General features: G+C 46.0%; 10 protein-coding genes across 10 annotated transcripts; all 10 read left to right on the plus strand.

Annotated features, from left to right (window-relative positions):
- The first annotated feature begins 245 nt into the window (after positions 1 to 245).
- On the plus strand, positions 246 to 2,766 carry HD556DRAFT_142543 (uncharacterized protein). The gene is made up of 20 exons (XM_041304609.1): positions 246 to 328; positions 385 to 462; positions 517 to 641; positions 705 to 780; positions 835 to 848; positions 914 to 1,022; positions 1,086 to 1,103; positions 1,158 to 1,183; positions 1,243 to 1,268; positions 1,318 to 1,358; positions 1,412 to 1,436; positions 1,488 to 1,499; positions 1,556 to 1,571; positions 1,620 to 1,760; positions 1,818 to 1,877; positions 1,926 to 1,953; positions 2,010 to 2,067; positions 2,121 to 2,335; positions 2,392 to 2,469; positions 2,518 to 2,766. Exons 2-19 carry the CDS (start codon positions 394 to 396, stop codon positions 2,437 to 2,439), a joined length of 1,107 nt encoding a protein of 368 aa, XP_041152816.1. The 5' UTR covers positions 246 to 328; positions 385 to 393; the 3' UTR covers positions 2,440 to 2,469; positions 2,518 to 2,766.
- A 557-nt stretch (positions 2,767 to 3,323) lies between these two features.
- Positions 3,324 to 5,533, plus strand: HD556DRAFT_1459191 (uncharacterized protein; the record flags this gene model as incomplete). Its single annotated transcript, XM_041308204.1, has 13 exons — positions 3,324 to 3,780; positions 3,866 to 3,947; positions 4,002 to 4,015; positions 4,074 to 4,182; positions 4,232 to 4,249; positions 4,302 to 4,327; positions 4,383 to 4,501; positions 4,555 to 4,566; positions 4,632 to 4,643; positions 4,703 to 4,718; positions 4,772 to 5,021; positions 5,073 to 5,100; positions 5,274 to 5,533. The coding sequence occupies exons 1-13, from the start codon at positions 3,692 to 3,694 to the stop codon at positions 5,531 to 5,533; spliced, it is 1,035 nt and encodes a 344-aa protein (XP_041152817.1). The 5' UTR covers positions 3,324 to 3,691.
- Positions 5,534 to 6,868: 1,335 nt separating this feature from the next.
- Positions 6,869 to 7,282, plus strand: HD556DRAFT_1450843 (uncharacterized protein; the record flags this gene model as incomplete). The annotated part of the gene is made up of 2 exons (XM_041307828.1): positions 6,869 to 7,003; positions 7,067 to 7,282. 2 exons carry the CDS (start codon positions 6,869 to 6,871, stop codon positions 7,280 to 7,282), a joined length of 351 nt encoding a protein of 116 aa, XP_041152818.1.
- A 1,484-nt stretch (positions 7,283 to 8,766) lies between these two features.
- HD556DRAFT_1250029 (GTP-binding protein) lies at positions 8,767 to 9,824 on the plus strand (the record flags this gene model as incomplete). The annotated part of the gene is made up of 5 exons (XM_041298896.1): positions 8,767 to 8,937; positions 9,058 to 9,230; positions 9,277 to 9,359; positions 9,417 to 9,626; positions 9,685 to 9,824. 5 exons carry the CDS (start codon positions 8,767 to 8,769, stop codon positions 9,822 to 9,824), a joined length of 777 nt encoding a protein of 258 aa, XP_041152819.1.
- Positions 9,825 to 12,780: 2,956 nt separating this feature from the next.
- On the plus strand, positions 12,781 to 13,658 carry HD556DRAFT_142909 (uncharacterized protein; the record flags this gene model as incomplete). Its single annotated transcript, XM_041304781.1, has 2 exons — positions 12,781 to 13,005; positions 13,078 to 13,658. 2 exons carry the CDS (start codon positions 12,781 to 12,783, stop codon positions 13,549 to 13,551), a joined length of 699 nt encoding a protein of 232 aa, XP_041152820.1. The 3' UTR covers positions 13,552 to 13,658.
- A 7-nt stretch (positions 13,659 to 13,665) lies between these two features.
- On the plus strand, positions 13,666 to 14,423 carry HD556DRAFT_1459217 (uncharacterized protein; the record flags this gene model as incomplete). Its single annotated transcript, XM_041308205.1, has 1 exon — positions 13,666 to 14,423. The coding sequence occupies one exon, from the start codon at positions 13,666 to 13,668 to the stop codon at positions 14,347 to 14,349; it is 684 nt and encodes a 227-aa protein (XP_041152821.1). The 3' UTR covers positions 14,350 to 14,423.
- Positions 14,424 to 15,971: 1,548 nt separating this feature from the next.
- Positions 15,972 to 17,335, plus strand: HD556DRAFT_1314369 (uncharacterized protein; the record flags this gene model as incomplete). Its single annotated transcript, XM_041300919.1, has 6 exons — positions 15,972 to 16,080; positions 16,214 to 16,370; positions 16,447 to 16,587; positions 16,678 to 16,717; positions 16,770 to 16,781; positions 17,171 to 17,335. 6 exons carry the CDS (start codon positions 15,972 to 15,974, stop codon positions 17,333 to 17,335), a joined length of 624 nt encoding a protein of 207 aa, XP_041152822.1.
- Positions 17,336 to 17,893: 558 nt separating this feature from the next.
- Positions 17,894 to 18,956, plus strand: HD556DRAFT_1250064 (uncharacterized protein; the record flags this gene model as incomplete). Its single annotated transcript, XM_041298900.1, has 5 exons — positions 17,894 to 18,052; positions 18,108 to 18,140; positions 18,191 to 18,363; positions 18,410 to 18,492; positions 18,550 to 18,956. Coding segments are annotated over 5 exons (855 nt in total), but the record flags the coding sequence as incomplete, so codon positions are not given.
- A 2,955-nt stretch (positions 18,957 to 21,911) lies between these two features.
- On the plus strand, positions 21,912 to 22,777 carry HD556DRAFT_1459219 (uncharacterized protein; the record flags this gene model as incomplete). The annotated part of the gene is made up of 2 exons (XM_041308206.1): positions 21,912 to 22,136; positions 22,209 to 22,777. 2 exons carry the CDS (start codon positions 21,912 to 21,914, stop codon positions 22,680 to 22,682), a joined length of 699 nt encoding a protein of 232 aa, XP_041152824.1. The 3' UTR covers positions 22,683 to 22,777.
- A 19-nt stretch (positions 22,778 to 22,796) lies between these two features.
- HD556DRAFT_1459222 (uncharacterized protein) lies at positions 22,797 to 23,554 on the plus strand (the record flags this gene model as incomplete). The annotated part of the gene is made up of 1 exon (XM_041308207.1): positions 22,797 to 23,554. The coding sequence occupies one exon, from the start codon at positions 22,797 to 22,799 to the stop codon at positions 23,478 to 23,480; it is 684 nt and encodes a 227-aa protein (XP_041152825.1). The 3' UTR covers positions 23,481 to 23,554.
- Between the last annotated feature and the right edge of the window lie 1,540 nt (positions 23,555 to 25,094).

Here is a 25,094-nt window from a genome sequence, read left to right on the forward strand (position 1 = left end):
CACACACTTCGACTTCGCTCGCGGCCTACCATGGCCATATCAGTATTCAACGAAATGCGATGCGCGAAGCTTTTGTGAGATTCCCGATCATTGCCCCTTAAATCCACCATCTAATAAGATCAAACAGCCATTTTTAGAGATACAGCCTTGTGAGGCGGATATAATTTAATATAACAGAGTCGTGATCAAACTGTAGCGAGGGCACAACAGTCTCAAGTATGGATGACCAACACAAAACAGAAGACTCACTGAGTCACCGTCTACTATCTATTGCCTTACAACCAGATGTCATTTTGTACCACCTTTCGGCTTCTAGTTTTGGAGTGGAGTAACGAAGCGCCTTCCTTTCGGTATCGCCCAAATATAACTGATATGTCTGGCCAGCTGGGCATTATGATACAACGATCACGTTCATACCCGAAATCAAACGTCCCTGTGCCTCATTGTGCTCCCACCATCAGCGTAAGATGCCATAGAATGGACAGCAATGCAGTACACTGACTATGAGATATATAGATAAATGTATTACTAGTGGGGTTTACTCGGCCAGCAATGTCTTCCTCTACCCAGGACCTCTCACCACACATTAACCTAGGAAACACGTTTGGCGCACTTCTTATTGGGGTCGCCCTTTCAGCAGTGTTTGTGAACTATTTCACCATGTAATCAATGCTGAAAACTTGTCGTATTATTGTCACGAATAGTTTGTTTGGTGTGACCAACGTTCAAACCTTCATCTACTTCCAGACACATAAGGGGATGACGTTTTTTAAGCTGATTGTACGTATATCATGCTGCCCTATTTTTTCAATTCAATCATTGACACTACGTCAGGTTATCTGGCTTTGGCAAGTGTCCCCCTGAGTTATGATTTACTGAACATGTCAATTTTACACTGTACCCCATATTTTAGGATACTTGATGCTCTACATCTGGCACTGATTGTACATTGCGTCTATTATTATTTAGTGACCAACTACGCAAACTTCAATGCGCTCACAGAGATCGTGTGGAGCTTGAAAGTGAGTTTCCTATGGCACTCTATGCAGCCTGATAACGCTTATGATATTGATGGACTTGTGCAGCTTCAGCTAATAGTCGATGTATGTTGTTTCTTCTGAACTCTGAGATTTACACTAGACATGCATTTTTAACAGGTTCTCATCGTTCCTACGGTACATCTGTAAGTTCGATGTGCAATCTTACACGCAACATTCTAATTGATGCTGTCTGGACCCATAGTTCGTATGTTTATCGCATATGGATAGGTATATCATTCCTAGTGATGATTTGTTTCTACTAACATGACGAGTCTAGTCAGTAAGGGCCGATCGAGAGTTCTCCCGGCTATAATAATGGTAGGTTTGAAGTCGGTGCTCGATAGTATATCGTTTTGTTGACGCACTGTCAGTGCATAGTCGTGGTTCTATCAGGAGGTGAGTCTGTCACTGGAAACGCTCTTTACTCGATTCTGAAAATCTGTTCAGGTGTTGCCGTCCGTAAGACTTCAGTGCCACTACCTTTGTTATTAGCTCATCACTCGACGTAATGCCAGCTGTCGTGTTAGTGCAGTGAGTCAGACAGATACCTAACTTCGCGAAATTGCCGATAGCCGCTAGATATCGGTGCCGCGTGTTCCAGGATGTGGTTACAACCGAGTGGGCGACATACTTGACTTTGGGCGCGGTTACTTTTGATGACATCCTTATCGCATCATCACTATGTTATCTCCTCGCTACTTCCCGTACTGGATTCTCTAGGTAGCGAGATGCACTTTGTTCGCTGTCGTGATCTGATATACTAACGCAATCATTTAGTACCGATTCTTTCGTAACAAAGCTCCTGGGTTATATAATTAGTACAGGCTGTCTGACGAGGTATCCCTCTCTCCAACTCACCACATGCTTGAACTAATATGTCTGCAGTATATGTTCAATAATAGCTGTAATCGCTGTGAGGTTCCTTCTCTTGCACTGTCCATGATTGAGGTCTCAGACAGCCACCTATAGTGTGCGGCGATGCCGAGGAACTTCATCTTTCTCAGTATTGAATTTTTAGTGACTAAATGTAAGACCGACACATTCTCTCAGGATCGTGCTGACTAACGGTGCGGTTTCAAGTATACGTGAACTCGTTCATAGCACTTCTGAACGCACGATACTACCTGCAGGCTGGCGCAGATAGTGTGGGTTCTCCCAAATTTCGTGCTGGTCATGACGTTTTCCACCCCGAGCTACGCATTGAGACGTCGCAAGACGAGAAGCTTCAAATATCGCGGACAGATGTATCTGACGATGCAGTGCTCCATACTACTCGACCGATTCAAGCTGTCAAAGTTGGTAATTGTATTATTGTTGATGCAAAAGGGCTAATGGCGCAATTTATCCATAGCTGCCAGCGACGAGGACGATGCAAATGCAGTCTTTCTCGTTGGCGTGATGAACTTCCAGTGGGCATGCATTATTATTTGTGCGTTTCCTCGCGAGTAGCGCTCACAAATAACTTATGGGTTCGTAGTAAATCATCACTCCCTACTTACGGAAGGACTTCGATTGCTGGCTATGAAACATCAACTTTCTTGCACGTCGTATGACCCGGACTGTCCTAAGCCACGCCCCCTGATCCTGTACGTTGGTCCGTGCTCTTCCACTCAGCATTTTTGCAATTCAGTGGTTGCGGCGGTATCCAGCTTGGCGAAGCCAGATACCCAACTTGGGCCCTGAGCGCTTGAGCCCGAAGCCACATGCGTGCCGTTCATTGATGATCTTTGGCGATACACTTGCGATAAGGCTTGAAATGAGTCAGCGCTGAGAAATCCATCAGCCGCACGACATAGATATCCGTCGAATCTAACCGAAAGTGCTTCATGCACTGCTTGCTTCGAAGGAAATGAATGTTCCGAACAGGGCTCTTAGAAGCGCTACATGGGGAAGAACAGCACCTAGATACAGAGCCCGAGATCCTTTGAACCAGAATCTGATGGCTTTCTGTAATGGTTGGTTGGTTTACAGTACTAGTGTGTTGTATATGATATAGCAGGAGATAATGAGACAATGTGATATTTTATGCTACTTAGCAAGGTTCGTCGAATGGACATCGCTACTAGGTGTGGCATGTGATCGCAACGTTAGGTTCGTTGTGCGCACAATGCCGAAATGAATGGTGACCATGATATGAACCTGCTCACCGACAATTATTAGCACTGCCTTGTGGGATCCATGCTGCGATACACAGCCAAACTTGCAACAGATTGGTGATCACTACAGGTATTATACCTCAGTATATTTGACCTTCGTGTATGCGTGGGTCCATCATTAATGATATCGATGGCATCCTGATCAATTCTTCCACACAAGATTAACATTTAATGTTTCGACTTGCGCGTCGACGGTCCAAGGTATGGTCTAAAAGACACAAGTGGGTTATAGCCCCTCCTCCGGTGGACGAGTAATTGCCGCAGGTAATACATACGTCACTTACGTACAGTCTGTACAGTTGTCGTGGGACATAGCACCTTCGCATCAATGGCATCATGCAATGTACTATCATTGCTGTACTTATACATCTTATATGCTTCTACCATCAGCGTTCAGCGTCAGAAGTCATGATTCTCTCACAGAAAAAATGGCAGTGTGATTGTTCTGGGTTATATAGTATGTGAACCTACTACTGGTGGACTCGTTCAGCGACAATGTCTTCCTCGGCTCAGGATGCCATTCCACAACTTGACCTGGGAAACACGTTCGGGGCACTTTTTATTGGGGTTATCCTGGCAGCAGTGTTAGTAACACTATTTGTTCATCATGCAGTCAAAAGCTGAACGTTTCCTGCGACCTTTCGTACTAACATACCCCATGGAAAACAGTCTCTTCGGTCTAACCAATGTTCAAGCCTTCATCTACTTGCAGGCGCATAGAAACGCGGGGATGACATTTTTCAAGCTGGTTGTACGTCTATGCTGCCTTGTTGTTGGTTCCGGTCTTGATGTCACGTTCTGGCAGATTACCTGGCTTTGGTGTGTCCTCTCGATTCGCAATTATTGTTCGCGTAGAGATTGTTTCCCAAACTTTTAGGATATCTGATGCTCTGCACCTGGCATTGACAATCCATTGTGTCTACTATTATCTGGTGAATAACTATGCGAACTTCGGCGTGCTCACGGAAATCGTATGGAGTCTCAAAGTGAGTTTCTATAATGGCCCTTTATGCAGCGTCTAATGGGCTAGGACAGCTTCAGTTAGTAATCAGCGTAAGTTGTGTTTCCGTTCTTTGTGACCCACCCAACAATACGCACTGCACAGGCTCTCATCGTTCCTATGGTACATCTGTAAGTTCAATCACTGTTACTACATACAACACTCAAGTCATGTCATGGTCGACAGTTTGTATGTTCATCGCATATGGAAAAGTGATTATTCCCTCATTATCGTGAATTTGCTACATCTACTGAATGAACCTAGTGAGCGAAGGTCGATCAAGAGTTCTCCCGGCCATATCGTTGGTGCGTTTGCAATCAGGGTTCAATTGCATTTCATTGTGTTGATTCACTGTCAGGGCATGGTCTTGGTACTAAGTTCAGGCGAGTTTGTTGCCTGCAAATGCTGTTCAACCGATCTTAAATCTCCCCTTAGGTGTTGTCATCCGTGAGATTTCAACAGTGATACTAATATTGTTATTGGCTCATCGTTTGACCTAATGACAGCCCTCGCTTGGGAGCAGTGAGTCAGGCAGTTCCGTAACTTCAGGAGGTGCTGATAGCGAGTAGATGTAGGGTCAATTTGTTTAAGGATTTGGCCAAGACCATGTGGTCGACATATCTGTCTTTAGGAGCAGCCACTTTTATCGATATTATCATCACATCATCGCTATGTTATCTCCTCGCCACTTCACGTACTGGGTTCTCTTGGTACAGAGCAGCTCATTCCTTATCGGGATCTGACATGCTGACGCAGGTTACTCAGCACCGATTCATTCATAACAAAGCTCGTGGGCTATACCGTCAGTACTGGCTGTCTGACAAGGTATCCTCCCTTCCAGCATGCCCTATAGTGCTTTGACTGATATTTCGACAGTATTTTTTCGGTGTCAATGATAATCACAGTGAGTGATATCTATTATGTTGTCTACATCTGAGGTCTCTGTTGGTTTCCTGCAGTGTGCTGTGATGCCGACAACCTTTATCTTCATCGGGCTTCAATTTTTAGTGACTAAATGTATGATCAACAACACATTCTTTCGTGACCATGCTGACCAGCTGTATATACTATTTCAAGTATATGTCAACTCGTTTATCGCACTCCTGAATGCGCGATACTATATGCAGGCCAAGGCAATTGTCGATCCTCCCCAACTTTATGAGCGCCACGGCGTCTATCACCAGGAACTCCACACTAGTGGATCGCAAGATGAAGAGTTTCACAAATCCCAGGGAGATCCTAAGGATGAGGTACTGCGTATCACGCAACCTATCCAGGGTATCATGGTTGGTGGTTGTGTCATGGTCGATGGGAGAAGGATAATTGACACACCTTAGCCACAGTCAACGACATCGACGATGGAAATGAAGTCTCTCTCGTCATTAGTGTGACATGTTAACTATGTGTCTGATCAAGAGATGACACCTACAGAAACATAGTTTGTATTCTAAAGTTATCAGGGCGGCGCATCTACAACGGCCGGCGGGAATGGCGGACTGGTGAGGGTATATAGGCATCACACCAGGTTTTGAAAGCAGAAGAAAGGGTTAACTTCGTCGACAGGGAATTTGTTTACTGTTCATCGTACGGTTATGTTTATTGGTTTTGCGAGTACAATGTACAATTGGGTATAACTTTATCGTTTCAATGTTCAACGTTCAGCCACAATAATCAAGCTGTGAGTAACCTTTACAGTAAACGTCGTATTATAAGGTAATGAGCAAGCGCAGGCTCCCTTCTAACCATGATTGGCATGATTCGGCATTTAGATATGCGTTTGGTACGTGGACAATCTTCCTGCGCGCAGAGTCGTCAGACTTTAGAAATGGCGACATATTTTTGGTCTTTCAAATTGGACAATTGTTTAGACCAATGCGTTCTCTCAGGATCGTGCTGACCCACGGTACGGTTTCAAGTATATGTGAAGCACTTATGAACGCACAATACTACCTGCAGGCTGGCGCAGATAGTGAGTTCTTCTGAATTTCGTGCTGGCCATGACATTTTCCATCCCGAGCTGCGCATTAAGATGTCGCACAACAAGAAGCTTCAAACAATGATTAAGTGGCCATTATTTGATGCGATACCCCTTTGAACCAGGCTCCAATGACTTTCCGTAATGCCAGTGGTGACATTGTAGGATGAGATAGGGTGATAGTTCATGCTACTCGGCGAGGTCCGTTGAATGGACATCACATGTCACAGGTGAAGATAATTTGTGAAACCTGGTCAGATGAGATGGATCGTGATATCGATATGATAGTAAGAACAAACGTACTGCATGTGCTCCGAGTCATCGAAATGAATTCGAAAACGTACTCCTTCGTGTCATGTGACTCAATGTTTGGATTTTGCCATTCAAAGTGTTTATCGTTACTCCAACGCACGAAACGCAGGCAGAGTGCATATCACACAAAACATATCTGTGACCTGCGTTGTGTCAGCGTCTCGTGTCAGCAAGACGTACCTTTGTCGACACACCATGCCCAAGGCTCCACACTACTTTACAGAGTCAGTCACGGCGACACCAAAAAATATCATTGCGATTGCGAGAGATTATCCAAGAGCTAGCTGCACTAAGTACTTTATGGAACGTGAAGACGGCATGCATAGAGTGTGGAGGTCCCGATACGAAGGGGACGTATTCTCTGAAGAAAAGAACGCATAATGGTATGGCCAGCTCTGCTGTGCAACGTGCTTTCCGGGGCTGTTCTACTAATGGTAGCGCGTCAGATATTCGTAGGTCTCTGGATCGAGACCCACAACCTGTCCAGCAGGATGAACAGGATCATGATCTTGGTATAGAGGTTCGTCTTGTTTTGCTTGCGCTTTCTACTACAGTGACTTATGATTTCAATTTATCCCTACAGGAGAACTATTTTGCAGGTTATGACGCCTCTGGAGGCGTTCACAACACAACGACAGGTGTCCTCCCTCCCATGTTACATCCACAAAATGTGGTTTCACAACGATGTCCGTCCCCGGATTCACTACTATCAGACCCTAATGACAGCGGTGTTCTCGCACCCCTAGATGCGGACCAGTGTGTCCTTATGGAGGATTTATACTCACGTGAAGCGTCATGATTCGTCACTCCTACATGTTTGTCTTGTGGACGCAAACAACCAGTCTAGATGACGAAGACACCAGGCTGAGCACAGAAACCGTCGCACAACTCAAATTCCCACTGCAGTTCACGCCTTCGCTTGAGGGGGATTACCACTGCCGCTGTCAAGCTCTACCTTCCACATTCAGCTTCAGACAAGGATGCGCAAGATAATCATCGAGCTTCACGGTTGGGCGCCGGCATGCAATGCTATGTCTCGCTATGTTGTTGACATTTTTTGAAATGGCTGGATACAAGACATACAATCACGCATATCGTTCAAACCAGTGAGTCATGGATCATACCGCGAGTTCTTGTACTGATCGTATCCTTGCCAAGGCATGTAATTTTGTACGTTCCAGGTGCAGAGCCATGTACTTCATCACCTTACATCACGACGGTTGACGCTATATGATTTCGATGTGATCTCAATACCGTCGAAAGACAGCCGGGACTCGCTAAGGACTGAGAAGCAGTCAGCCTGAACGACATCACCCATCAGAGTAGGCACCAGCAGTGCGGGAAGAGTCGGAGGAGAGTCCAACGGTGGTGCACATTGCGATTCTTGAGGCTGCAAGAAGTTTGTCCATCGTGCTCATGAGTGAGTATTCAAGGGTTCTTGGGACGGAGTTTGTTATAATCCAGCGAGACGCACGCCAGCGCTGAGAATCTACGTGTATGTTGACCGGTACGTCATCTTTGATACTTGACAATATATGCGCCAATTTATAAAGTATGATGGACATTCGGACTCATCTGCGGACGTGTACCAAATCTGCCCCGAGTCATCTATGAATACACAAGCTCCCGCGGCCCGCTACATCGGCCTTTCCAACGAGCGTGCTCGACGTTCGAGTTCACCCAACACCCACGGCATCTACTGCTCCGTCGCCCCTTAGTTCGTACTCAGGACCAACATCTTCCGGGGGAAACTCCAAACGTGCAGATCTTGTCGAGCATCACAGGATGTCACCCATTCCAGAGAGTGTCTCACATCCTGACATGCTCTTGTTTGCTCTCAGACGTTTCAAGGATAAATCGTCTGGAAGATCGAGCTTATTCACATTTGCAGAGATTTCCGATATCACTGCTTTTCAGCTAGACAGGTAGGAAAGAGCGAAATTCTGTCGTTTCCGTCGTATGCTGATCATTCATCATAGTTCATGTCTCTGTCAATGTTCTCATTGGTCGATATCATCTGCTGTGTCATCCTTGTGTTTTATCATACGAACGATTGAACAGTTGCAAATTCGTATCTGTGCGAGGGTACAATCAGTTGCCTGATTGGCAGGGAGTCAGATAAGAGATAGACGCCGTGTATAGCTGTTGTGCCACAAGCTATAAGAACGCTTGCTTCGTGTTCGTTCGCTGCCATATCTCGCCACGACCTCATTCTGTACCACAGTACAGCTTTCACGATAAACCAAATCACCTCTACTTCAGGACGCACATTAAGATCTCCCAATGGCAACCATCGAAGCCCAGGACCTCAGAGAAAGAATTGGGCGCTTTCGAGTTCTGATCATGGGGAGAGCAAACGCAGGCAAAACGACCATCCTTCAGAAGGTCTGCAACACCACGGATCAACCAGAAATTTACGATACTAAAGGAAAGAAGGTGTGGGTGATGATCGATGTCATGCACGCCTTTATCGCTGATCAATTGTGGGTAGATTGATACTACCATCGTGGAATCCTCAATCAAGGTGTGTGCATCATTTTCCCTGTGGGCATACATGTGCTGACGGATGTTCAGCGCGGAAATCACGATATCGCGAACGAAATGGTATTCAAAAGCAATCCCGGTTTTGTATTTCACGACTCCTGCAGTTTCGAAGCGGGATCTGAAGAAGAATTCAAGAATATGAAGAAGTTTATCTCAGAACGGGCACATGCGACAAAATTGGAGGAGCGAATTCACACCATCTGGTAAGTGGCCCCCTTCTGACATTCCGCGCTTTTTGATTGCCATCAGGTATTGTATTCCGATGGACGAGCATTGTCGAACATTCCAGCGGTCAGAAGAGAAGTTCTTCCGGGAGTGCGACACTGGGCACGGTGAGCTTTCAATTTCATTGTCAGTTGCCGTGTTCGGTCTAAATGATTGATCTTCAGTTCCTGTGGTCGTGGTGTTCACTAAATTCGAAGCTCTACGTCCCGTCGCATTTGGAGAAATGAAGAAGCAACTAAAAGGAGTATCGGGAGAAGAACGCTCAAAGAGGATTGCCGAGCGCGTCGAGGAACTTTTTACTAAGACAGGAGTCTTGGATCAGTTGCGCAACCCCGAAAACCGTGCGCGTCCCAAGGCCTATGTACGCTTGCAGGGTAAGCGGTTCAGTTTTGATTTGTCCCATGTCAAAGTTGACATTAGCAACCGTGCTAGAAATGAACAAAACGGATGCAAACTGCAACACTCTACTGGAACACACCACTTTTGCACTAGACAACGAAGAACTGCGGTTATGCTTGGTGTCGACACAAATATCAAACATGGAGCTTTGCATCAAGTGTGCCATCGCGTGAGTCTCAGATTTGCAAATCACATAATTTTGTTTCAACATCATCTAGAACACTCGTTGATCGTGCGCACAAGAAAATCGATTATGGAGACTATCAGCACGACATTGCTAAGTGGTTTCCACATCTCAAAGTAAGATGAAGATTGATTCAATCTGACGATCCCTGGTAATGGTTCTCATGGATGGTAAATTTCGAAGCGCTAAAATTGTAGACATTCTGATGTGTTCCTTGATTGTAGTTGTTTATTGATAACAGCTGGTAAGATTGTGGCCTAAGCAAGGACAAAGCTGATGCCTCATTACTGCTCGTCTGTTAACAGTATGTGAGTGCCTTGACTGTTTCTAGTCCTGGGTCCATGCTCATGATCCCCATCCCTCGCTGCTGCTCGCCTGTTGACAGTATGTAAGTGCCTCGATGGTTTCTAGTCCTCGGTCCATGCTCATGATCCCATCCCTCGCTGCTGCTCGCCTGTTGACAGTATGTAAGTGCCTCGATGGTTTCTAGTCCTGGGTCCATGCTCATGATCCCCATCCCTCGCTGCTGCTCGCCTGTTGACAGGACGTAAGTGCCTCGATGGTTTCTAGTCCTCGATCCAATGTTCGTCATCCTCATGCCTCCCTACTACTCGTTTGTTGACAGAAGGTATGTACTTTTGACTGTCCCTCATCCTCAACCCATGCTGACAATCGCTGCTTTTAACCTATGGACAGATGGTCAGTCCCTTGATGGTTTTCCGTCTGCAACTCATGTGAACAGCTCTTACACTTACTGTTTTTTGGCAGGTGGTGCGTGTCTTGATCATATTTTGTATTCAGATGATGGTCAATAGTATAATGATGTTCACTCATTTTCATAGCCCCATGTAAGCGTATTCTATTCCATCAGATGAGGTGAATCATCATTACTCACATGATGCTTAGTTCGTTGAGTATCCCTCCTTGATAACTTATTTTCCATGTTCATTCATCTTGCATATTTTTGTGTTCTATGCAGAATGTGAGTTGTTTGACCTTCATAATGCGAAGCGTTAAATCTTTCAATCATTTTGACTCCCTCTGTCGATAGGATGTAAGTCTATTTCAATCGTCAATCATTCTAGCCAGATAATCTCTTGCGTTCCTCACGTGTTCGCAGAATGTATGTTGATCATATTCTGTCTGACATCATGTTACTCCACTGACAATCAATCTCATCTAGCTCGTACGTCCATGAATGGTATTCGCTAGTATATAGTGATGCTCATCCGGTTCTGACCCCTGACAGTTTGTAAGTTACCCAAGCACAGCAGTCATTGTCTACAATCTGGTGGTTTATTATTCACAACCGTTACGTCGACAAAATAGAATGTGTGTCTCTGTTATCAATCAAATGCCAATTTTCCACCTCATAATTCTGACATCCCTTTCCCGCAGGGGGCAAGTACTTTCCTCCGTGGAGTTGATTCCGATACCCATACTTTAAACCTATGGCTAGGTAGAAACCTACCGAGATGATATTCCCCGCGTCCTTCAGCTCTTGGTAGGTTGGCTTCCCTCCGCATTGATTCCCAGCACTATACGAGTGTGCAACAGGCTGTGAAGGGTTCGCTGTTCAGTTCTGCTGCGAACATAATAATTCAGACTGGCATCGGTTAGTTTCTCGCCACACGAATGATTGTAGTCTTAATCACAGAAAGCAGCTACCATTATCGTCCTCGAGTACTCTGCGTTTCTCCCGCCCAAGTCGAAGGGCTCAGAGCGCGTTGAGTCTGCGTTGGACTACTACCTGAAATCTCCGACGGCTGCTGCAGTGGAGAAAGGAGCGAAAGAGATTTCTCGTCAGGGCTACCATGGAGAGAAACTGGAAAAGAAGATTCTCGAGTTCATCCTTGAAAATCGCTTGTGTACGTCCCTTGTCTTGTTGTGAACCTAGAAGTCGAAGTTTACCAAAAGTCTGCAGCAAAGGACTTGATAGAAAAGAAGTAGATGATGATCGGGCCAAGCTTCCTGTTTGATGCGTCTTTCCTCATGCTATGCGCTTGTGTCATGTACGATACCAAGCACGCCAGCTCTAACTCCTGGGCGGTGCACTGGCAGTTGTTTCTGATTTTCTTCCCCGTGTTATGTACTATACTTGGCACTCCAGTTTCAACACCAACGAGTTTTCTATACCAAGTCAAGCAGATTGTTACTGAGTTTACTGTAGTCGAGTCCATCATGCGTGACAGATTTCGCAGTCAGTGGTCCTAGCACTTAAATGCTACAATTCATCCGCCCTCGTTCTAATTTTCTCGTTTGCAATTTGTTGCTGTGACTTACGTCTGCTTTCGCTCGCTTCCTCTTGCTATCGCACCTGCATTGTTTCCATACTACTAGTAGTATTCACTAGTTATGCACTCTACTCGGATTGCGCACTATTGCATTCACGATTGTACATGCTGCAGGACCATTGTGCACGCTCGTAGACTGTACTGATAACTATTGTGTTGCTTCTGGCATATGCCGCGACTCGTCGCGGTCCAGCGTGAGAAAACAGGATCACCATTTACCACGGCCAGGCTGCCATGTTCAGGTTCTCCCGTCGAATTTCCATGGCCTACATACGGTGATACCTATTACCTACAGCTCCGCTCACGGCTAAAGCTGGCCACAAGCTGGAGCCGCGGCAACACTAGGTCACCGTCACACACATCAATATTTCAATCCTCAGGCCTCAGGCCTCAGTCTCGTGTAAGTGACTGGATTACTATATATACCTAGACACACGTCAATCTATCGAGATACCGTTAGTGTCTAGGCAGCGTGTAAGTGACTGAGAGAAAAGGGGAAACGTAAGGAAACAAGTATATAAGCGTCTGTGTTGGAATACCAACAATCATACTCCGTGTCGCGTCGCATGTGCTGCAACATCTGTGCGTCAACACCATGCAGGCAATATTTTTAGATTTACATAAAACCTTGTTTTGAGTCCTGACTCTACCATGCATCAAGCTTTACTTGTTCCCGAAGTCCTTCTGGAGATATTCGCCTATGTGAAGATAATACCATCTACAACACCGGAGAAATTGCTTGCAGCGCTTGCAAGGACATGCAAAATCTTCCATGAGCCTGCGATGGATTTGTTGTGGATTGAAATCCATGGGTTAGAACCACTGCTAGGCTGTGTAGTGAGGCTACATCCACTGATATATCATAGTGGTACAAGGGTCAGTGCACGACTTCATTACCGCTTTGTTTGTTTCTTTTCGGCTCACCGAGCGTCTACATAATCATAATAGTGGCACAACTCGAACAGGCCCTGGGCGAAAGGTGTCGAGCCATTATCTGCCCATGAGACCCATCAATTTCTGCGTCACTCCTCTCGTATACGCACATTGGACATACAATCTGAACATCCACACCTTCTCTCTGTCATCCCCGCCGAGGCATACATATTTCCGAAGCTGAAGTCATTAAGCCTTTCCACCATATATTTGAACCTCTTTCTGCCTCCCATGCTGCACCGATGTCATCTATTGAGCGTCGATGAGGGTCTGCAATCTTTCGTGACACATTGCATTGCTCTGGAGCATCTATGCATCTACGCTCCTGAAATATGCAATGGTGACAGCACAGCAAATGAACTGTCCCTGCTATCCGATAGGATTCATTGGTGCACGCAGCTTGTAACTCTTTCTTGTCCAATGCTCGACTGGGCAACATGGAAGCACCTCTCCTCCCTCCCTACTCTTCTCGAATTGAGAATTGATTGAGGATGTAATGGCCCTCCTTCGCTGTCAAACCGAGATATCGTGAATCTATCATTCCTTAACATCACAAGCCTTTGCTTTGAAGAGCTCTACGATGCTAAAGACTTCATCACGGTCATGCAACACTCGCAATTTCCGTCGCTGAAAGAATTCTGGTTTGAAGCCAAATATATCTCTTCAGAAGAGGCCGAGCAACTATTTCATGCTCTGTCCCGCTGCAAAGCATGTCTGACTCTAGAAAAAATTCTCATTCGTTCCCTTGATGAGGGATACCTTGTACCCCTAAACAGCTCACATTTGACACCAATTCCGCATTTCCTTTGCTTCACGCAGCTCCGAACCCTGCAGCTCACATTTTATAATTCCTGCATCTACCTGGACAATGACATGCTCTTGCAAGCTATTTCTACTTGGCCGCACATCCGCGCTCTGGAAATCGATAACTCAGGTGGCTATGTTCCTTGTTCCGAAATCTCCCTCCGTGGATTATTCACAGCGCTTGGTCTATGTCCACAGTTGCATAGACTACGAGTTCCAATCAATCTTGCAACTATCGACATCGATCCTAACGCTGAGCCAATACAGCATACCTCCCTACAATCATTGGCTTTGCAGTCATCCGAGTTTCAAACAGCTGATGCTGAAACTATTGCTCGCATCATTTCCACCTGGCTCCCTTGTGTCGACCAAGTTCGAAACATATATGGTTCGAGTTGGGTTGAAGTCAACAGGCATCTTAGATCTTTGAGAGCGGCTGCTGCGCCGTATGTTGTCCGCAGAAAGAAACGCACACTGGAATAGAGCAAAATATGAGTGAGGGAGATATGTTCGGGGAGTCGAAGGTGTTTAGATAAGTTGCGGATTTGTGGAAGCATGGAATGACCACCAGATCATACGTGTGAAATGTGTCAGAGCCAGCTACTTTGAGAGTTTAGAGACATACATGTATAATGATCACATATGACACTAGCAATGAACGCTCAAAAACAGTGTCTGCCGTAGGAATGCATTTAGTTCAGGCTTACGAGATGGAGTCCTTGATCATGAGGCCGGGTACAACACAGATTCTGTTTCACCATCGTGACGCCGTTCTCTGATGACTGGGGTCATAGCAGCAAACTCCTGGACAGTCAAGTTCTGCGCGCAATGTTAGACAGCTTTCAGGGGCACGATGAAAGCGACCGACCGTGATCAAGGCCCCTTGACATGAGTATTATATGGTAGGATGGTGGTGTCAACCACAAGCGACAGGCTAGTCTATGCCATAGTAGTAAGTACCTGTTAGCAGTCGCAATAGAGATGTAAGTCGTTATCTTTGAAACACCTGTGACTCACTCTACGGCTTCTATCATACGCCTGCCAGAGTTATGAGAATGAGTGAAACTGTCACCAGGTTTATCACTTACTGAGATAGCATCAATAACAGATGACCACGGCTTCACTCTAGTTTTGCGTTTCGAAACTTATCACCCCACACGACCAATTGCACAAGGCTGGTCTAGCAATCATCAGATGACAGAGAAAAACTGGTTTGAAGTCTGCGGATAAGCGAATGAGATCTGTTTGAAGGAGGAGCCCGTGTGCGTCGTGTGCCAGGAATAGTCTTGGCTGGACAGAGAGCTCAGGCCTCACTGACTCACTGAGGGCTAGTACGGTTTGACTCGAGAATTCAGTAATATTCAGTGGCCCGACTCCCACGTTAGTAGAGGAGGGTCATTGTCAGATCGATACATCATGTGCGCGCTCCACTTCAAGGAGGCTACACCTGTACTAGACGGACTGGTCACGAGTTAGACTACTTTGATCAAGGCTCCACAGCCTCCACCGAGCACCAGTGATTGATTGACCCATGATTCAGTACAGTATAAATAAAATCAAACCCGATTTGAATTGTTCGCTTCAGAATATTTTTTATGTGAGCCCCTCTGATAATCTCATGTAATATGGAGATATTATACGCTGGACGATATCAACAAGTGATTCAGCGAGGTCCATTGAGTGGACCTCGCATGTCGCAGGTGAGGATAATCTTCAGATGAGATGGATCGTGACGCGTGATATGTTGAGAACAAAACGTGTGCTCATCGAAATGAATTCGAAAACGTACTCCTTCCTGTCATGTGACTCAATTGTTTGGATTTCTCCATCATTCAAATACGTTTATCATTACTCCAACTCACGAAATGCAGGCAGAGTGCATATCACACAAAACATATCTGTGACCTGCGTTGTGTCAGCGTCTCGTGTGAGCAAGACGTGCCTTTGTCGACACACCATGTCCAAGACTCCACACTACTAAATTACAGAGTCAGTCAGGGTGAGACCAAAAAATATCACTGCAATTGCGAGAGATTATGCAAGAGCTAGTTGCACCGAGTACTCTATGGAACGTGGAGACGGCATGCAAAGTTTGAGCTCCCAATATGAAGGGGACGTGTTCTCTGAAGAAAAGAACGCATACTGGTATGGCCAGCTCTGCTGTGCAACGTGCTTCCCGGGGCTGTTCTACTAATGGTACCACGTCAGATATTCGTAAGTCTCTGGATCGGGACCCACAACCTGTCCAGCAGGATGAATAGGATCATGATCCTGGTATAGAGGTTCGTCTTGTTTTGCTTGTGCTTTCTACTACAATGACTTATGGTTTCAATGAACCATTTTGCAGGTTACGACGCCTCTGTAGATGTTCACGACACAACGACAGGTGTCCACCCTCCCATGTTACCTCCTCAACATGTGGTTCCACAACGATGTCCTTCCCCGGATTCACTACTATCAGACCCTAATGACAGCGGTATTCTCGCACCCCCAGATGCAGACCAGTGTGTCCTTGTGGAGGATTTATACTCACATGAAGCGTCACTCCCACACGTTTGTCTTGTGAACGCAAACAGCCAGTCTAGATGACGAAGACACCGGGCTGAGCACAGAAACCGTCGCACGGCTCAAATTCCCACTGCAGTTCACGCTTTCGCTTGAGGGGATTACCACTGCCGCCGTCAAGCTCTACCTTCCACATTCAGCTTCAGATAAGGATGCGTAAGATAATCATCGAGCTTCAAAGCTTCATGGTTGGGCGCTGGCATGCAATGCTATGTCTCGCAATGTTGTCGACATTTTTCGAAATAGCTGGATACAAGGCATACAATCACGCACATCGTTCAAACCAGTGAGTCTCGGATCATACTGCGAGTTCTTGTACTGATCATATCCTTGCCAAGGCATGTAATTTTGTACGTTCCAGGTGCAGAGCCGTGTACTTCATCGCCTTACATTACGACGGTTGACACTATATGATTTCAATGTGATCTCAATACCATCGAAAGACAGCAGGGAGCTCGCTAAGGACCGAGAAGCAGTCAAACTGAATGACATCACCCATCAGAGTAGGCACCAGCAGTGCGGGAAGAGTCGGAGGAGGGCTGAGTCACACGATGGTGCACATTGCGATTCTTGAGGCTGCAAGAAGTGTGTCCATCGTGCTCATGAGTGAGCATTCAAGGGTTCTTGGGACAGATTTTGTTATAATCCAGCGAGACGCACGCCAGCGCTGAGAATCTACGTGTATGTTGACCGGTACGTTATCTTTGATACTTGACAATATATGCGCCAATTTATGAAGTATGATGGACAGTCGGACTCATCTGCGGACGTGTACCAAACCCGCCCCGAGTCATCTACGAATACACAAGCTCCCACGGCCTGCTACATCGGCCTTTCCAACGAGCGTGCTCGACGTTCGAGTTCACCCAACACCCATGGCATCTACTGCTCCGTCGCCCCTTAGTTCGTACTCAGGACCAACATCTTCCGGGGAAACTCCAAACGTGCAGATCTTGTTGAGCATCACAGGATGTCACCCATTCCAGAGAGTGTCTCACATCCTGACATGCTCTTGTTTGCTCTCAGACGTTTCAAGGATAAATCGTCTGGAAGATCGAGCTTATTCACATTTGCAGAGATTTCCGATATCACTGCTTTTCAGCTAGACAGGTAGGAAAGAGCGAAATTCTGTCGTTTCCGTCGTATGCTGATCATTCATCATAGTTCATGTCTCTGTCAATGTTCTCATTGGTCGATATCATCTGCTGTGTCATCCTTGTGTTTTATCATACGAACGATTGAACAGTTGCAAATTCGTATCTGTGCGAGGGTACAATCAGTTGCCTGATTGGCAGGGAGTCAGATAAGAGATAGACGCCGTGTATAGCTGTTGTGCCACAAGCTATAAGAACGCTTGCTTCGTGTTCGTTCGCTGCCATATCTCGCCACGACCTCATTCTGTACCACAGTACAGCTTTCACGATAAACCAAATCACCTCTACTTCAGGACGCACATTAAGATCTCCCAATGGCAACCATCGAAGCCCAGGACCTCAGAGAAAGAATTGGGCGCTTTCGAGTTCTGATCATGGGGAGAGCAAACGCAGGCAAAACGACCATCCTTCAGAAGGTCTGCAACACCACGGATCAACCAGAAATTTACGATACTAAAGGAAAGAAGGTGCGGGTGATGATCGATGTCATGCACGCCTTTATCGCTGATCAATTGTGGGTAGATTGATACTACCATCGTGGAATCCTCAATCAAGGTGTGTGCATCATTTTCCCTGTGGGCATACATGTGCTGACGGATGTTCAGCGCGGAAATCACGATATCGCGAACGAAATGGTATTCAAAAGCAATCCCGGTTTTGTATTTCACGACTCCTGCAGTTTCGAAGCGGGATCTGAAGAAGAATTCAAGAATATGAAGAAGTTTATCTCAGAACGGGCACATGCGACAAAATTGGAGGAGCGAATTCACACCATCTGGTAAGTGGCCCCCTTCTGACATTCCGCGCTTTTTGATTGCCATCAGGTATTGTATTCCGATGGACGAGCATTGTCGAACATTCCAGCGGTCAGAAGAGAAGTTCTTCCGGGAGTGCGACACTGGGCACGGTGAGCTTTCAATTTCATTGTCAGTTGCCGTGTTCGGTCTAAATGATTGATCTTCAGTTCCTGTGGTCGTGGTGTTCACTAAATTCGAAGCTCTACGTCCCGTCGCATTTGGAGAAATGAAGAAGCAACTAAAAGGAGTATCGGGAGAAGAACGCTCAAAGAGGATTGCCGAGCGCGTCGAGGAACTTTTACTAAGACAGGAGTCTTGGATCAGTTGCGCAACCCCGAAAACCGTGCGCGTCCCAAGGCCTATGTACGCTTGCAGGGTAAGCGGTTCAGTTTTGATTTGTCCCATGTCAAAGTTGACATTAGCAACCGTGCTAGAAATGAACAAAACGGATGCAAACTGCAACACTCTACTGGAACACACCACTTTTGCACTAGACAACGAAGAACTGCGGTTATGCTTGGTGTCGACACAAATATCAAACATGGAGCTTTGCATCAAGTGTGCCATCGCGTGAGTCTCAGATTTGCAAATCACATAATTTTGTTTCAACATCATCTAGAACACTCGTTGATCGTGCGCACAAGAAAATCGATTATGGAGACTATCAGCACGACATTGCTAAGTGGTTTCCACATCTCAAAGTAAGATGAAGATTGATTCAATCTGACGATCCCTGGTAATGGTTCTCATGGATGGTAAATTTCGAAGCGCTAAAATTGTAGACATTCTGATGTGTTCCTTGATTGTAGTTGTTTATTGATAACAGCTGGTAAGATTGTGGCCTAAGCAAGGACAAAGCTGATGCCTCATTACTGCTCGTCTGTTAACAGTATGTGAGTGCCTTGACTGTTTCTAGTCCTGGGTCCATGCTCATGATCCCCATCCCTCGCTGCTGCTCGCCTGTTGACAGTATGTAAGTGCCTCGATGGTTTCTAGTCCTCGGTCCATGCTCATGATCCCATCCCTCGCTGCTGCTCGCCTGTTGACAGTATGTAAGTGCCTCGATGGTTTCTAGTCCTGGGTCCATGCTCATGATCCCCATCCCTCGCTGCTGCTCGCCTGTTGACAGGACGTAAGTGCCTCGATGGTTTCTAGTCCTCGATCCAATGTTCGTCATCCTCATGCCTCCCTACTACTCGTTTGTTGACAGAAGGTATGTACTTTTGACTGTCCCTCATCCTCAACCCATGCTGACAATCGCTGCTTTTAACCTATGGACAGATGGTCAGTCCCTTGATGGTTTTCCGTCTGCAACTCATGTGAACAGCTCTTACACTTACTGTTTTTTGGCAGGTGGTGCGTGTCTTGATCATATTTTGTATTCAGATGATGGTCAATAGTATAATGATGTTCACTCATTTTCATAGCCCCATGTAAGCGTATTCTATTCCATCAGATGAGGTGAATCATCATTACTCACATGATGCTTAGTTCGTTGAGTATCCCTCCTTGATAACTTATTTTCCATGTTCATTCATCTTGCATATTTTTGTGTTCTATGCAGAATGTGAGTTGTTTGACCTTCATAATGCGAAGCGTTAAATCTTTCAATCATTTTGACTCCCTCTGTCGATAGGATGTAAGTCTATTTCAATCGTCAATCATTCTAGCCAGATAATCTCTTGCGTTCCTCACGTGTTCGCAGAATGTATGTTGATCATATTCTGTCTGACATCATGTTACTCCACTGACAATCAATCTCATCTAGCTCGTACGTCCATGAATGGTATTCGCTAGTATATAGTGATGCTCATCCGGTTCTGACCCCTGACAGTTTGTAAGTTACCCAAGCACAGCAGTCATTGTCTACAATCTGGTGGTTTATTATTCACAACCGTTACGTCGACAAAATAGAATGTGTGTCTCTGTTATCAATCAATGCCAATTTTCCACCTCATAATTCTGACATCCCTTTCCCGCAGGGGGCAAGTACTTTCCTCCGTGGAGTTGATTCCGATACCCATACTTTAAACCTATGGCTAGGTAGAAACCTACCGAGATGATATTCCCCGCGTCCTTCAGCTCTTGGTAGGTTGGCTTCCCTCCGCATTGATTCCCAGCACTATACGAGTGTGCAACAGGCTGTGAAGGGTTCGCTGTTCAGTTCTGCTGCGAACATAATAATTCAGACTGGCATCGGTTAGTTTCTCGCCACACGAATGATTGTAGTCTTAATCACAGAAAGCAGCTACCATTATCGTCCTCGAGTACTCTGCGTTTCTCCCGCCCAAGTCGAAGGGCTCAGAGCGCGTTGAGTCTGCGTTGGACTACTACCTGAAATCTCCGACGGCTGCTGCAGTGGAGAAAGGAGCGAAAGAGATTTCTCGTCAGGGCTACCATGGAGAGAAACTGGAAAAGAAGATTCTCGAGTTCATCCTTGAAAATCGCTTGTGTACGTCCCTTGTCTTGTTGTGAACCTAGAAGTCGAAGTTTACCAAAAGTCTGCAGCAAAGGACTTGATAGAAAAGAAGTAGATGATGATCGGGCCAAGCTTCCTGTTTGATGCGTCTTTCCTCATGCTATGCGCTTGTGTCATGTACGATACCAAGCACGCCAGCTCTAACTCCTGGGCGGTGCACTGGCAGTTGTTTCTGATTTTCTTCCCCGTGTTATGTACTATACTTGGCACTCCAGTTTCAACACCAACGAGTTTTCTATACCAAGTCAAGCAGATTGTTACTGAGTTTACTGTAGTCGAGTCCATCATGCGTGACAGATTTCGCAGTCAGTGGTCCTAGCACTTAAATGCTACAATTCATCCGCCCTCGTTCTAATTTTCTCGTTTGCAATTTGTTGCTGTGACTTACGTCTGCTTTCGCTCGCTTCCTCTTGCTATCGCACCTGCATTGTTTCCATACTACTAGTAGTATTCACTAGTTATGCACTCTACTCGGATTGCGCACTATTGCATTCACGATTGTACATGCTGCAGGACCATTGTGCACGCTCGTAGACTGTACTGATAACTATTGTGTTGCTTCTGGCATATGCCGCGACTCGTCGCGGTCCAGCGTGAGAAAACAGGATCACCATTTACCACGGCCAGGCTGCCATGTTCAGGTTCTCCCGTCGAATTTCCATGGCCTACATACGGTGATACCTATTACCTACAGCTCCGCTCACGGCTAAAGCTGGCCACAAGCTGGAGCCGCGGCAACACTAGGTCACCGTCACACACATCAATATTTCAATCCTCAGGCCTCAGGCCTCAGTCTCGTGTAAGTGACTGGATTACTATATATACCTAGACACACGTCAATCTATCGAGATACCGTTAGTGTCTAGGCAGCGTGTAAGTGACTGAGAGAAAAGGGGAAACGTAAGGAAACAAGTATATAAGCGTCTGTGTTGGAATACCAACAATCATACTCCGTGTCGCGTCGCATGTGCTGCAACATCTGTGCGTCAACACCATGCAGGCAATATTTTTAGATTTACATAAAACCTTGTTTTGAGTCCTGACTCTACCATGCATCAAGCTTTACTTGTTCCCGAAGTCCTTCTGGAGATATTCGCCTATGTGAAGATAATACCATCTACAACACCGGAGAAATTGCTTGCAGCGCTTGCAAGGACATGCAAAATCTTCCATGAGCCTGCGATGGATTTGTTGTGGATTGAAATCCATGGGTTAGAACCACTGCTAGGCTGTGTAGTGAGGCTACATCCACTGATATATCATAGTGGTACAAGGGTCAGTGCACGACTTCATTACCGCTTTGTTTGTTTCTTTTCGGCTCACCGAGCGTCTACATAATCATAATAGTGGCACAACTCGAACAGGCCCTGGGCGAAAGGTGTCGAGCCATTATCTGCCCATGAGACCCATCAATTTCTGCGTCACTCCTCTCGTATACGCACATTGGACATACAATCTGAACATCCACACCTTCTCTCTGTCATCCCCGCCGAGGCATACATATTTCCGAAGCTGAAGTCATTAAGCCTTTCCACCATATATTTGAACCTCTTTCTGCCTCCCATGCTGCACCGATGTCATCTATTGAGCGTCGATGAGGGTCTGCAATCTTTCGTGACACATTGCATTGCTCTGGAGCATCTATGCATCTACGCTCCTGAAATATGCAATGGTGACAGCACAGCAAATGAACTGTCCCTGCTATCCGATAGGATTCATTGGTGCACGCAGCTTGTAACTCTTTCTTGTCCAATGCTCGACTGGGCAACATGGAAGCACCTCTCCTCCCTCCCTACTCTTCTCGAATTGAGAATTGATTGAGGATGTAATGGCCCTCCTTCGCTGTCAAACCGAGATATCGTGAATCTATCATTCCTTAACATCACAAGCCTTTGCTTTGAAGAGCTCTACGATGCTAAAGACTTCATCACGGTCATGCAACACTCGCAATTTCCGTCGCTGAAAGAATTCTGGTTTGAAGCCAAATATATCTCTTCAGAAGAGGCCGAGCAACTATTTCATGCTCTGTCCCGCTGCAAAGCATGTCTGACTCTAGAAAAAATTCTCATTCGTTCCCTTGATGAGGGATACCTTGTACCCCTAAACAGCTCACATTTGACACCAATTCCGCATTTCCTTTGCTTCACGCAGCTCCGAACCCTGCAGCTCACATTTTATAATTCCTGCATCTACCTGGACAATGACATGCTCTTGCAAGCTATTTCTACTTGGCCGCACATCCGCGCTCTGGAAATCGATAACTCAGGTGGCTATGTTCCTTGTTCCGAAATCTCCCTCCGTGGATTATTCACAGCGCTTGGTCTATGTCCACAGTTGCATAGACTACGAGTTCCAATCAATCTTGCAACTATCGACATCGATCCTAACGCTGAGCCAATACAGCATACCTCCCTACAATCATTGGCTTTGCAGTCATCCGAGTTTCAAACAGCTGATGCTGAAACTATTGCTCGCATCATTTCCACCTGGCTCCCTTGTGTCGACCAAGTTCGAAACATATATGGTTCGAGTTGGGTTGAAGTCAACAGGCATCTTAGATCTTTGAGAGCGGCTGCTGCGCCGTATGTTGTCCGCAGAAAGAAACGCACACTGGAATAGAGCAAAATATGAGTGAGGGAGATATGTTCGGGGAGTCGAAGGTGTTTAGATAAGTTGCGGATTTGTGGAAGCATGGAATGACCACCAGATCATACGTGTGAAATGTGTCAGAGCCAGCTACTTTGAGAGTTTAGAGACATACATGTATAATGATCACATATGACACTAGCAATGAACGCTCAAAAACAGTGTCTGCCGTAGGAATGCATTTAGTTCAGGCTTACGAGATGGAGTCCTTGATCATGAGGCCGGGTACAACACAGATTCTGTTTCACCATCGTGACGCCGTTCTCTGATGACTGGGGTCATAGCAGCAAACTCCTGGACAGTCAAGTTCTGCGCGCAATGTTAGACAGCTTTCAGGGGCACGATGAAAGCGACCGACCGTGATCAAGGCCCCTTGACATGAGTATTATATGGTAGGATGGTGGTGTCAACCACAAGCGACAGGCTAGTCTATGCCATAGTAGTAAGTACCTGTTAGCAGTCGCAATAGAGATGTAAGTCGTTATCTTTGAAACACCTGTGACTCACTCTACGGCTTCTATCATACGCCTGCCAGAGTTATGAGAATGAGTGAAACTGTCACCAGGTTTATCACTTACTGAGATAGCATCAATAACAGATGACCACGGCTTCACTCTAGTTTTGCGTTTCGAAACTTATCACCCCACACGACCAATTGCACAAGGCTGGTCTAGCAATCATCAGATGACAGAGAAAAACTGGTTTGAAGTCTGCGGATAAGCGAATGAGATCTGTTTGAAGGAGGAGCCCGTGTGCGTCGTGTGCCAGGAATAGTCTTGGCTGGACAGAGAGCTCAGGCCTCACTGACTCACTGAGGGCTAGTACGGTTTGACTCGAGAATTCAGTAATATTCAGTGGCCCGACTCCCACGTTAGTAGAGGAGGGTCATTGTCAGATCGATACATCATGTGCGCGCTCCACTTCAAGGAGGCTACACCTGTACTAGACGGACTGGTCACGAGTTAGACTACTTTGATCAAGGCTCCACAGCCTCCACCGAGCACCAGTGATTGATTGACCCATGATTCAGTACAGTATAAATAAAATCAAACCCGATTTGAATTGTTCGCTTCAGAATATTTTTTATGTGAGCCCCTCTGATAATCTCATGTAATATGGAGATATTATACGCTGGACGATATCAACAAGTGATTCAGCGAGGTCCATTGAGTGGACCTCGCATGTCGCAGGTGAGGATAATCTTCAGATGAGATGGATCGTGACGCGTGATATGTTGAGAACAAAACGTGTGCTCATCGAAATGAATTCGAAAACGTACTCCTTCCTGTCATGTGACTCAATTGTTTGGATTTCTCCATCATTCAAATACGTTTATCATTACTCCAACTCACGAAATGCAGGCAGAGTGCATATCACACAAAACATATCTGTGACCTGCGTTGTGTCAGCGTCTCGTGTGAGCAAGACGTGCCTTTGTCGACACACCATGTCCAAGACTCCACACTACTAAATTACAGAGTCAGTCAGGGTGAGACCAAAAAATATCACTGCAATTGCGAGAGATTATGCAAGAGCTAGTTGCACCGAGTACTCTATGGAACGTGGAGACGGCATGCAAAGTTTGAG

The sequence above is a fragment of the Suillus plorans genome (assembly GCF_016647745.1).
Source record: "Suillus plorans strain S12 chromosome Unknown HD556scaffold_113, whole genome shotgun sequence".
Classification (NCBI taxonomy): domain Eukaryota; kingdom Fungi; phylum Basidiomycota; class Agaricomycetes; order Boletales; family Suillaceae; genus Suillus; species Suillus plorans.

What these genes read in the sequence shown, in the direction of transcription:
- HD556DRAFT_142543 (XM_041304609.1), top strand. Translation starts at nt 394, where the DNA reads ATGATACAACGATCACGTTCATACCCGAAATCAAACGTCCCTGTGCCT. An exon ending in TGTTTATCGCATATGGATAG is followed by an intron (nt 1,269 to 1,317) that starts GTATATCATTCC and finishes TGACGAGTCTAG; the next exon opens with TCAGTAAGGGCCGATCGAGA. An exon ending in TCCCGTACTGGATTCTCTAG is followed by an intron (nt 1,761 to 1,817) that starts GTAGCGAGATGC and finishes GCAATCATTTAG; the next exon opens with TACCGATTCTTTCGTAACAA.